The sequence below is a fragment of the Electrophorus electricus genome, chromosome 6 (assembly GCF_013358815.1).
Source record: "Electrophorus electricus isolate fEleEle1 chromosome 6, fEleEle1.pri, whole genome shotgun sequence".
Classification (NCBI taxonomy): domain Eukaryota; kingdom Metazoa; phylum Chordata; class Actinopteri; order Gymnotiformes; family Gymnotidae; genus Electrophorus; species Electrophorus electricus.
Genome location: NC_049540.1, coordinates 9,523,704 through 9,535,798, shown reverse-complemented (window position 1 = coordinate 9,535,798; position 12,095 = coordinate 9,523,704). Strand labels below are relative to the sequence as shown.

The 12,095-nt window shown below is 37.8% G+C and overlaps 1 protein-coding gene and 1 long non-coding RNA gene across 2 annotated transcripts in view; both read right to left on the bottom strand.

The window, feature by feature from the left end:
* LOC113587078 (pre-mRNA 3'-end-processing factor FIP1-like) overlaps positions 1-6,654 on the bottom strand; it is a 9,563-nt gene extending 2,909 nt beyond the window's left edge. Inside the window, exons 1-12 of the mRNA XM_027025588.2 lie at positions 6,289-6,654; positions 5,936-5,975; positions 5,532-5,592; positions 4,970-5,088; positions 4,772-4,830; positions 4,457-4,567; positions 3,661-3,791; positions 3,321-3,454; positions 2,974-3,073; positions 1,084-1,225; positions 903-926; positions 539-596 (exon numbers count right to left, since the gene is read on the bottom strand). Of these exons, the coding sequence (XP_026881389.2) occupies positions 539-596; positions 903-926; positions 1,084-1,225; positions 2,974-3,073; positions 3,321-3,454; positions 3,661-3,791; positions 4,457-4,567; positions 4,772-4,830; positions 4,970-5,088; positions 5,532-5,592; positions 5,936-5,975; positions 6,289-6,376 (1,067 nt within the window). The 5' untranslated portion in view covers positions 6,377-6,654. The remainder of the gene's footprint in view (positions 1-538; positions 597-902; positions 927-1,083; positions 1,226-2,973; positions 3,074-3,320; positions 3,455-3,660; positions 3,792-4,456; positions 4,568-4,771; positions 4,831-4,969; positions 5,089-5,531; positions 5,593-5,935; positions 5,976-6,288) is intronic.
* Positions 6,655-7,433: 779 nt separating this feature from the next.
* On the bottom strand, positions 7,434-11,538 carry LOC118241571. Its single transcript, XR_004776201.1, has 4 exons — positions 11,213-11,538; positions 8,346-8,497; positions 7,956-8,060; positions 7,434-7,860 (listed from the first exon to the last, which is right to left on the bottom strand). It is a non-coding gene; the product is annotated as an uncharacterized LOC118241571 (long non-coding RNA).
* Positions 11,539-12,095: the final 557 nt, after the last annotated feature.

The following is a 12,095-nucleotide window of genomic DNA, read 5'->3' as shown; positions in this document are numbered from 1 at the left end:
TATTATGTTTTGGTTAACACTCACTCTACTGAATGGCCAAGGAAGCATTGAATTTTGAGGTATTTCAGTGGATCTAACCAGGTATGTTTCTCTAGAGTTCATCCTGCTGCTATTGATTATCTTTTAATATGCTTTTTCATCTGGACTTGTGTTATTGTGTGTGGCCACTGGTTTGGATCTTGTGAGAAATGTTCCATAATGCTGATTTGTTCTGTTATGCTGAGGTATTTGAGACTATGTCTACATACTGCTTGTGGATGTTATATTTTTTTCATGTTTAAAAGTGGCCTTCTGTGGTCTGCTGAGTGTAACAACATTCCAGTTTGACATTAACACTGGTATTATGCACTATAATTTCTATACAGACTCTCCTAAAACAAAGAAAAAAGTGATTGGATATAGTAAAGCATAAAACAACAGGCACATTTAAAATTATTATAGCTGATCTGAAACCTAATGTTATTAAAATATTCTGTTGAGATTAATTAATTTGAAATGAGACAAGCATTTACATGCGACTGCAGTCACTGCTACTCACCTGTTGACAGGTGGCATCATCAGGTTTGGTGGAGGGGCCAGAGGAGGTGGGAATATACCTGGGGCAAAAACACTGATTTCAAATCTCCGAGCTGTGTTTAACATTATAAGACCAGCAGTGCTGTTCTCTGTATTTTTGGCTGCATTTAAAACAGGCAGTTAAACCGATCGTAGAGTTGTGCATTTAGGATAATCTTTCTACTGTCTAAAAACCAACCAAAATCATCTCATTCTTACATCAACACTCATATTTTTACACATAATCGCATGCTGACATTTTGTCTAGAATATCTAGGAGTAAAATCTGACTTCACTCCATCTAACCATGCTGTGCTTTTCTCCTATTCACTGATTCCAGTTCTCACCTGGAAGGGCAGGTGGAGGTATACCTATAGAAGGAACAAGAACATCATGATCAACAAGACAATGACGACAACGATGATCTTTATCTTTAATTCAATATTATTCTCACAGTGCTTCCCATACATATAAACCCGCATACCAGTAAACCCTTGACTGGGGATGGAGGTGAGGTGGGTCGTTTACCTGGTGGTTGCATGTGTGGGGGCATGCCAGATACAGGAGGTGGGCGTTGCAGGAAGTGCGGTGGAGGCACTCCTATTGGGAGGGGAGGTGGGACTGTGGGTGGAGTTAAAGGCTGTGCCTTGTTGCCATGATCACCAAGAACCTGTGAGACATCATGGAGGTGTGGTTACAATTTACGGAAACACTGATTGCATTTGTAGGCACATAGCAAGCATGTTCTTCAAATCAAAGAGGTGAACTCACCTAGACCTTCCAGTTCATGTCATGGGTTTTCTTGAAAAAAATCATGTGAAAGCATCTATTAAATTCCTGAGATGTTGCAAAAACTCTTTAGTTCCAAATATGGTTTTTAGTTATTAATTTTTGAGGTTCTGAGCTCAATTTCGTCACTTTTATAATACTTATGTGTATTCTAAATCTCACCAAATGCATATTTTTTCCCACTAGATTGGTTGAAAGTAGCACTCAGCATCCAAGAAACCCTAAGGATAATTTGCAACATGTATTCATGTAACTATTTGTTTTGGAATACAGTAATTAAATATAATCACTAAATAAACAAATACTTTTTACTCAAACACAAAATCTTTAATTTTAGAAAAATTGTATTTCCACTAGTTTTGACTTTCTTGCAAACACATTTTACTGTGTAGAATTATGGTTCCCTTATATTTGATATTTTATTTGCATTTGAGTAAACATTTATGTTTCTTAATTTACTTATAAATTATTCATGTTTGTTATGTTTATTAATTTGATTACTGTAAAACATTCAGAATCAAATAGTTACATGAATACATTTTGCAAAATATCCTTTGGGTTTCTTGGATGTTTTGTGCAAATTTCAACCCAATCATGTGAAAACAGAGTTTGTGAGGCTTATAATATACAAACAAAGAATTACAAAAGTGATTACATTTAGCCTCATGGGGCCATCATGGGGTTAAATTCACAATTTTTTAAAAAAGTAAATAAAATAAGAAAAAAAGAATTGGGAGGTGTAGGTGAGTTGGATCATTTACTTTCATGACTGATCATTAAATATATAATTTGTACAACACATTTAAAAATTTAAAAATGAGGCCAAGTATTGTCAAGTGTTGCAATATATTGCCAACAAACAAATATTGTATGTTTGTCTGTGTATTTGAGATGATCTTTAATATTTAAATAAAAGCACCCACAGCTTTGAATCAGAAAGTGAGGAATTAATTGAACACACCTAATCCTCCATTCTGTTAATTGAACATATCTAATCCTCCCTTCTTTCTGTTAACTGAATACATCTAATCCTCTATTCATTCTGTTAACTGAACACATCTAATCCTCCCTTCTTTCTATTAGCTGAACACATCTAATCCTCTGTCCTTTCTGTTAACTGAACAAATCTAATCCTCCCTCCTTTCTATTAGCTGAACACATCTAATTCTGTTCTTTAGGTTAACTGAACACATGTAATCATCCCTTCTTTCTGTTAACTGAACACATCGAATCATCCCTTCTTTCTGTTAACTGAACACATCTAATCCTCTGTTCTTTCTGTTAACTGAACACATCTAATCCTGTTCTTTCTGTTAACTGAACACATCTAATCCTCTGTTCTTTCTGTTAACTGAACACATCTAATCCTCTGTTCTTTAACTGAACACATCTAATCCTGTTCTTTAACTGAACACATCTAATCCTCTGTTCTTTAACTGAACACATCTAATCCTCTGTTCTTTAACTGAACACATCTAATCCTCTGTTCTTTAACTGAACACATCTAATCCTCTGTTCTTTAACTGAACACATCTAATCCTCTGTTCTTTCTGTTAACTGAACACATCTAATCCTCTGTTCTTTAACTGAACACATCTAATCCTCTGTCTTTTCTGTTCCATCTCTCACCTGAATGGGATTCTGTTCCTGCATCTCTCTCCTACGGCCTTCAACCCGGCGGATTGGTCCTGTCTGTCCACCAATCACATCGATTGTTCCGGCCATTTTCCTGGAGAACATGAGGATAGCCAGGAGCTATGGGGCAGTCAAGTTTGCCACCATTACATAATGAGGATCACTTCTCATGCTGGTGTAGATGCTAATATAGACCGATGTACATTTGTTCCATGTCCCTCAGACTATTTCAAGGGCGAACGGAAATGACAAAATACACAACAAAACAACACGTGAGTGAAGAGTGAAGTGACTTAGCAGGCAGGCCAGTGTTGGTGTATTTCCTGAAGGGACCAAGGCACCTGTTGGGTGGAGGCCCAGCCTTTAGCCTGCTGGTAGCTGGCATGACTTGCGTAGAAAAGTCAGACTTAAAGTCCAGCTTGACTGCAGAGCTTTCAACATCCTTCTCCAAACTGACTGTCCTACCCTGCTGGACCTCAAAGGCATGACAAGACTTTCATTATTAACCTGGCGGTGAAAAGCACAGCTTATGCTACATGCAGATTTCCTCCTGCTGATTGAGAGCATGTTTAATGCATTTTGCTGTATGAGAGAGTATTTGAGGAGGAATATCTAAGTAGGATGCATTCATTCTGATGTATATGTTTAGGGTCAGCCAGAAGAGAAGGGTTATAAACACACTGTGATTTTGTTGTGGAAACTCGGAGGCAGACAGGGCTCCAGGCCCAGCAGAAGCCTTCGCTGCTTCTCACAGTATGCTTTCCATGTCTCCTCATTAAAGCCGTAGTTAAAATAGTCTGACAGATCGGCGCCTACACACACACACACACACACACACACACACACACACACACACACACACACACACACACACACACACAGAATAATACCCCAACAGTCAATAAACAAAGAATATATCAAACCAAATATAAAAACACCACATACACACACGCACATATATAGAATAATACCGCAACAATCAATAAAGAAAGAATATATCAAACCAAATATAAAAACCACACACACAAACAAACATTGAATATAAAATCCCAACAGTCAATAAAGAATCTATAAAAATAAAAATAAAAACCACACATAAACATATATAGAATAAAACCCCAAAAGTAATAATGAAAGAATATATCAAAAGAAAAACAAAAACACCACACACAGAATAATACCCCACAGTGAATAAAGAAAGAATATCTAAAAATAAAAACACACACAGACTTTATATATATATATATATATATATATATATATATATATATATATATATAGAATAATACCCCACAGTCAATAAAGGATGTATCAAAAGATAAATACACACACACACATGCATGCATATTGTATTGTTTACGTTTGCATCCTACGCAGAACTGTTCTAAATTAGATCACAGTTAAAAAAATCTATGTTCACGAGAGAAGGGAAGTGAATCCACAGCTTCCGTAGCCAAGCTAAAGCAGACGTTCATACCTGGCTTCCTCCACGGCTTGTCCTCATACATATCCGTGTCTGTCTCCACTGCATGCAATCCATTAAAACCGCTGAGAGCCTCCATGTCCACACCTTTAGACTGGAGCTTGTCTGTTCCACAATGACAGTGAAGAATTTGGCATGGCAAAGATCAGACCCAAAAGTAAAACAAAGAAAAAGAGATATGACAGCAAACCTTCTGTGCTTTGAATACCAGTCATAAATGTCCACAAACAGTCCACAGGGGAAAATGATCTACTTTGTTTAAATATAATTGTAATTTTTTTGATAAGAGTGTGAATAGTTGTTGCTTACTAGCAGATGCCACTCCATACCCCCGCACTGGTTTTATGTTAAGGTTTATACCAGTCCCCCTGTGAAAATTACAATTCACATTTCAGTGACAATTTTCATATGCAAGGTGACGGCAAACAAAGAAACAGCAGATCAAACTCTCATGACATGTAGAGCAGAGGAGATTATTTAAACATCATCACAACAGATGCAGCATACATGTAAGTAGGAGCTCCCGTCTTGATGTTTCCAATAGTGACCTTGACATCATCATCATCATCATCATCATCATCACTATCGCTATCCTCTTCTTCCTCTTCCTTCACACTCTTGGCTGCCTGACCCAATAAATTATAAAAGTTAATTTTGTTAATCCATATTAGATCTTTCCCCAAAAAGCAATCAAGAAGGACTTGTTTCTGTTTTGTGCCCAACAAATTTATTCTGTTTGGTCATTGACTCTCAAAGACCATTAAAAGTCATTTACTGAATGCAACTATTCTGCAACATGTTTTAATTTCACAGTATACACAATCATAAACAGATTTGTTATTTTTGTTACTGGACATTTATTTTATATACAGTCCATCATTATTGAACTATCTGAGGTCAGAGAACTCAAGCACCTTCTACCAACATTTTTGAGAATTCATTGGCAATGCAGACATTACCGTTACCATTACCTACATGCTCATGAAACATATATTTTGCCATTCATTAGTTTGTTCCTTCATTCATTCATTCCTTCACTCATTTTTTAATTTCTGTTTTTACACACTACCTGTTCTGTATTGTTCTTGTCTTCCATGCTGGTACTGCCATCCAGAACACCTTCTTTCTCCCTGGGGTACATACATGGCATTGGGGTTTCAGTTAGTAGGGTCTAGGGTCACATGGCATGAACAGTAACTGAGTGACATTTCCTGTCCTTTTTAATGACAATCTGCTGCTGATGTGGCAGTTATTCAACAGTATAAGTAACAGTTAAGTTTGCTCCCAGCAAACACACATTGCGAAGAGCACAGACTACACTCATTTCCGAACTTTCAGTCTCCTCGACTTTCGCAACGGACTTTCACATGTGATATACAAATGTAATCACGATTAAAAACAAAAAACAAAAAACATCTGCATAATAAATGAATAGGTAAGTAAACAAAAACACCCTATCAATAATAATCTTACCTCGTCTCATTGTTTACAGACTGATTCTTGGAGTTTTCATCTGGTTGAGAACACAGAAAAACATGATATTCAAACCGTGTTTAAGGCTCGAACATTAATGTATTAAACAGGAGCCTCGTTTACTTGCACAGCCCTTCATGGGCCGAATCGCTAGTGCATGTAGCTCGCTAAAGAGCGCGGTACTGTAACAGGCTCGTCAGTTAAAGGTTACATTAGCTGACTGTAGCAGTGTCTGTCCTGCCCGCTGAACGATTCTGGAGGTATACCGCTGAGAAAGCAAAGACAGGCCGTCCTAAAGGCGCAAACGCGCCTTATGTCACACAATGGTTTATTCGGGTGTATAGGCTGTTTACCCCCATATAGCCAATGCTCTTCGTCTTCGACAAGTTCGGACTCATTGACCGGTTCCACTTGTTCCGAGACTGTCAAATCAGTGGACATGATGTGCGAAACTGCAACAATAGCTAGGCTTGTTATTTTTTTTTTTATTAGATGCACATCTTGAGGCAAACTGCTATCAGCCTAAGTTGGAAAGACGAGAAGCAGAGCTGAGATGTGAATTGGGACAGTCCGTGGTTGGTTTTGGTTTGCTGATGCGCATCTACACATTGTATTCCATTGCAGTGAGAAATAAAAATCCTGAGGTCGTCCATAACCCCGTTAATGCCGCCCCTCCTATGCGTCCCTGGGTCCTATGGCCTACTCCTACAGCTTCTTCTTCAGACATCGGTTAGCGGGTTTAAAACTAATAAAACGGTGTGATGTCTCCATCTATCGGGCCTTAATGGGATTTTAGAATGTTTTATATTGTGTTGCAATGCCTAATGTAATAGTGTTCGCATTTTCACTCTAAATGCATTTGGCAGATGCTCTTATCCAAAGTAATTAACATATTTATCTGTATGGCAGGATATGCGTCCCTTATGAACTGAACTCATGAACTTGGCAGTGAGAGAACACTACTCTACCTTCTCTTCCAGATGAGCTGGTATAGAATTCAACCACTCCACATTTCCATTCAGAATGGATTCGTTATCACTACTGAAACAGCTTAGAAATGCATACAGGCACCAAAGCATACTTGACAAGCACAATTAATATTTAATGTTTAAGACCATGCATTAGACTTTTTCTGAAGACAAAGAGCTCAAGTGGAATTCATGCTTACTTTTTTAAAGCATTTTTCATTCATTTCCATAATGTTTTTCATATTAATGGTGCTAAAATAAAACAGTGCTTGAGGTGATTGTGCCAAAAGCATTGTAGCATATTAATGTGCTGTGCTGTCACAAATGGTAAAGTGAATATCATGGTGGATGCTTTGTCTCATTTTTATAATGGTCTCACTACCATGGTGCTTTGCGAGAACTGAGGCCTAAATATTTGTATAAGTCTATATATGAGCGTATGCTGTATTTTTGCCAATTTAAGGTGAAATGAGTTTCCATGAATAGGAATTTGCTTACAATTACAATATTAATGCCATACTCTACCCATGTAAGAGAATCCATTAATGCTTTATTTTTAGATACATAAGTGCATGTGATGAATATTTGAGATTTTACTACTGGCAATATACTGTAGAATCACAATAGATCTACAATCATTGGAAGTTTAAAGACAAAATTGCAATGTTTTCTTGCTTAATTAGCTGATTAAGAAATCAGCTAACCTAGAAATGCATCTTGAAATTGCACCGATTCAGAAAAACTGAACTTCACCAATTTACACTTTTTGTACATCTGGTTCTAGGTGCATCACCAGGCACATGACATTTCAGAAGCAGCATCACTGTTACGCCGTGTGCGAATTGGAGACCACCCAATTTCTGACTGGGCATCATCTGTCTGAGGTCCCCACCCCCAGCGGGAGGAGCTGCGTAAGCCTTGATTTTTTCCTCTCCATAAGCGAGGCTTGGAGTTCATCTGTGAAAACGCTAGAACATGAACTAAATACCATAAACAAACTCAACTGCTTAGCTGATCATGGTAAAAAAAAAAAAAAGTAAAAGTTTTGAGACCTGGACAAATACTGATGTGTTCATCTGGAGTGCTTCCACACGCTCTCTTAGATGACCCAGCCAGTCCACATGCTCAGTGATCGACTGTCTCAGATCACCATTGTTCTGTTTTGATCAGAGAATAACAACATAATCAACATGCTATCTTATAATTAATCAGTGCTTTTTTAGTTCTAATTCTATCCAAAATGTATAGAGTACTGTATTACATCATGACCTGATTCCTTCTCATCTTATAACCTGAAAACTGATCAGTTCATTTAAATCTATTCAAAAATGATGATGACCACAATGACCGACACTTTGAAAAAAACATACATTTGGGAAGCTTTTCACTGAACCAAAAAGTGACCCTACATAACCTCACAGAATATCGTTAATGTTTCGCACCCCAAACGGGCTTTCTCTGAGGTCAGCAGCTGCCAGGCGTATGTGTTCCAGTTTGTCAATGTGCTCCTTTAGTCGATCTTCCAGCTCCTGCATCATCATCAGACCTTCATCTCTCTGCTTCCCCTGTCCGCCCACCATGCTGCAGGACAATACTGATACAGGCAGGAGATATAGCAACAAAATAGCCATAACAGCTTGTCAGGAAGAACACTGCCAATTTATGCCGATATTAGACAGGGTTGGACAATTCCAGACTCAGGAAGCAGCAGCAGTTTTGTGATATCCCAACTCCAGCATGCCTGAACTGGCTTATCAGATAATTACACTGGACAACAAAACCTGTAATTCTTCTGTCACATATGGTTTTTAAATGACAGGGCAATTCAATTTTACATTAAATATATATTAGGGGAGACTGGGGATGGTTATAACCACATCACTTTCACTAATAAGTGATGGCCTTAGACTTGTATGATCAGTTTCATATATGACCACTTTCTTCCTGACTTTGCATGTGAAATTGCATAGCTGTATGAAGAAGTATGCAGATTTTACAGCCAAAAATTATTTTCAGATAAGAAAGACCAAGTACTATTTTTTTATTAGTACTGATTCAGTTTTATTTAACTTGCATTATATTAAAGAATAGTCTCTTAGGTAAAATGAGAGGCATTTAATCTAAGCTAATTTTCAAACCACCATGCTGCTACAGCTAGCTAAACAATGGCTTGTAGGGATGGAGATGTTTCTTGCACCTTTACAAAATGTGTTACTAACTCCATAGTAACAACTAAACACATTTTCATTATCCTCCTTTTCCTTTATATTCCTTTTCTCAGCATGCCAAGACAGCGGGTGAAAAACTGATAGGGCCCTGCGTGCACACATACTTAAATCTGCATCGGTTGAGATGAGGCAGGGAAAGACAGCAAAGTCCGTCACCAAAGGATATTCTAACTGAGCCGATACTGCAAGAAATTATTAATTTCAGAGAACAAGGATCAAGACAGCTACCCAGTGTGGGTTATGACAGCAGTCAAAATGTATTCACTGTGCAGCTAAAGGATGCAGCAGCAGATTTGTTTTTTTGTACTTACTCCACATGAGGCAGGCCTACTGAGCATCTGACAGGAACACATTAGTGTGTTAGACCTATATAGAAATTGGTTAGTATATGTATCGGTTGTTTTATATGTGTGTTGTGTTGGTATGTGCAAGAAGGGATGTCTGTGAATAAGCTTTTCATTGTTTCTGGCCACCTGTGTCGGGATCATATGACCACGTACCTAACTAACAGTCTTTATATGTATGCATCCAGAAGCTACTACTAGATGTTGAAATATTTGCATATGCACAATAAAGTGATTAGGATGTATATTTTGTGGTGTGGTCTCTATTTATAATCTTCACTCTTATTGTTACAACTTACCCGGTAGAGGGGCAGATTGTGTTAGTTACCCTGTTAGAGAGGCAGATTGTAACAGTGGAACTCCTTGTATTTAGCCTCAGTTAATGAATTATGTGTTATATGTGGAGAGGTTGGAAACTTTACTCTTTGCAGAAGACAAATAAGGGAAGATGGTATAAATATTTGAGAGCTTGAACATAAATATTCCGTGAGCTGCTGAAACAAGAAGTGTTACAACCATCCCCAGTCTGCCATACTTATTCATAAATAAGGCTGCTATCACACTTATGTGTACAGATTTACTTCTAAAATGTACAGTGCATCATTTTTGAGTACATACTATGGGACCAAATCAACTATGGGCGATAGAGAAAATTAAAAAACATATTTGGATTCAGAATGCAAAAATACATAATGAACAGGTATTTTTTTGCAGGAAGCAGTCATTGTTGACCAGTGTTATTAGGCCCTGGATAAACCAAAGATGTGCAGAGGCGAGGAAATTTCAGCAATACAGTAATGTCAGTGATACAGCACTGGACCTACTCCCCCCCCAGATCTCAGACCAGCTCAGTTTAGCCATATTCCTCCACATCTCTATGGTCAGAAAAGAAACAATGGAACATGGGCCAAGAAAGAACCCTTGTATACTGTACATGCAGTTCTTAAAATCACTTTTTCTTCTACTGGTTACATAATTTTTATAAGTGTGTCTATGTAAGAGTGTCTAACCAAACGACTAAATAGTATCTTGAAAAAAAATGCACAAATAGGGGAAAATACAAAACCATAGCTGTTTCAACACTGATCACTAAGTTATAGGTTAAGTAAAACTGTACACCTTAATTAGAAGAAAACACATGCATTACATGCAGGGGGAAAAAAAACCTTAACAAACTAACTAAGAAATTTTCTCAGAAACGACTTAAGTTTCCAAATCCTAAAAAATAGGACGTTAATCACTTTTTCACCAACTGAACATGTGACCAACAGCGATGGATGCGCAGTATAAGATGATAATAAAATCATGAATCCATACACTGCATCGGCAATGATGCAAGCATGATAGGCCTACTATAATCCCTGCGAGGATGACTATTAATTTAGTCTTTTAATAGCATTTTAGACAAAACAGAGCGACAATGGTTTCAATCGCCATTTAAATCAAAACAGCACCTGAAAACAAACCAAGTGTACGCATTCCTTAAAAGACTGGACAATCTATTACTAAGATATATGAACGAACACATCACCGTACTGTTAAAGTCCTAAAAAAACCCCCAAAACATTTCTTACAAATCCCAGCACACCCCTGATCATTCAGAACGTGGCAAGAACTAAAGCGCAACAGGTCCAAATAACGGTGTAACTCCTGATACTTTTCATGCTCAAATCGACTACGAGATTTTTGTTTACAGTATCTGAAATATAGTGATGGCACTTCTTTTAAACGACTTACTTTTCAGCACAGAGGCAGTGGAAAATTCCCTCTTGTTCCACCTCTTAACCTGTTGAGTTCATGCAAAAAATGTTTGGAATTCCGTACCTCGCCTGTCTACGTCACCACACACACTATCTCAGCCGAGGGCTCGTGTGCTCAGGGCTTCCTCATTTCTTATGTTAACTTTTTCATCTACATTTTTCCTCATTAAAAAAAAAGGAATGCAAATATGTTTTAAGGTTAAAAGGGATAAAGGTTGAAACGACACGAAGGAAAATAATTGGTCTATGTACGCATGCTGTAGAAATACTGTTATGTTAGTGTGCTGGATTAAACAAATAAAAAATAAAAGATGTTATTTTCATGAAATATTGTCGTAAAGAAAAATTTAACACGGCCAACTGCTACTTAGTCCCATCTCACTAAAACCCCGGACATGCTCTTTCCGGTTTAAGCAGTTGGCCTAATCTTTGGAGGAGCGAACACACCATGCGTAATGTACGTTCGGGACATGTATTCACTACTTTCTGAAGTGGTTCGTTTTTTACCCCCACCAATGTTTGAAAATGTAGCTAGTAATATATGAGAAAGAGATTTGCATTTCTGTTTCATTTGGGTAAATTGTTTCCTCTACAAGCTGTCATTGCTTAATTTATAAAATAAATAATTCGACTACAATTGTTATACGATGCCGCGATAATTAACGCGACACACCTAACATTGCGTGAAACGAAACAAATTCTTTTATCAAACGAATTAGAAGCCAACTACATTACAGATATTTAAACCAGAGCTGATACTTGTTCAGCGCCGCCAGGCGCTTGGGAACATGCGTGCCCAAGTATGAGGGCTAGCGGAACTGAACCCCAGGCCGGATTCCGGTTTCGAGCACTTCTCAAGC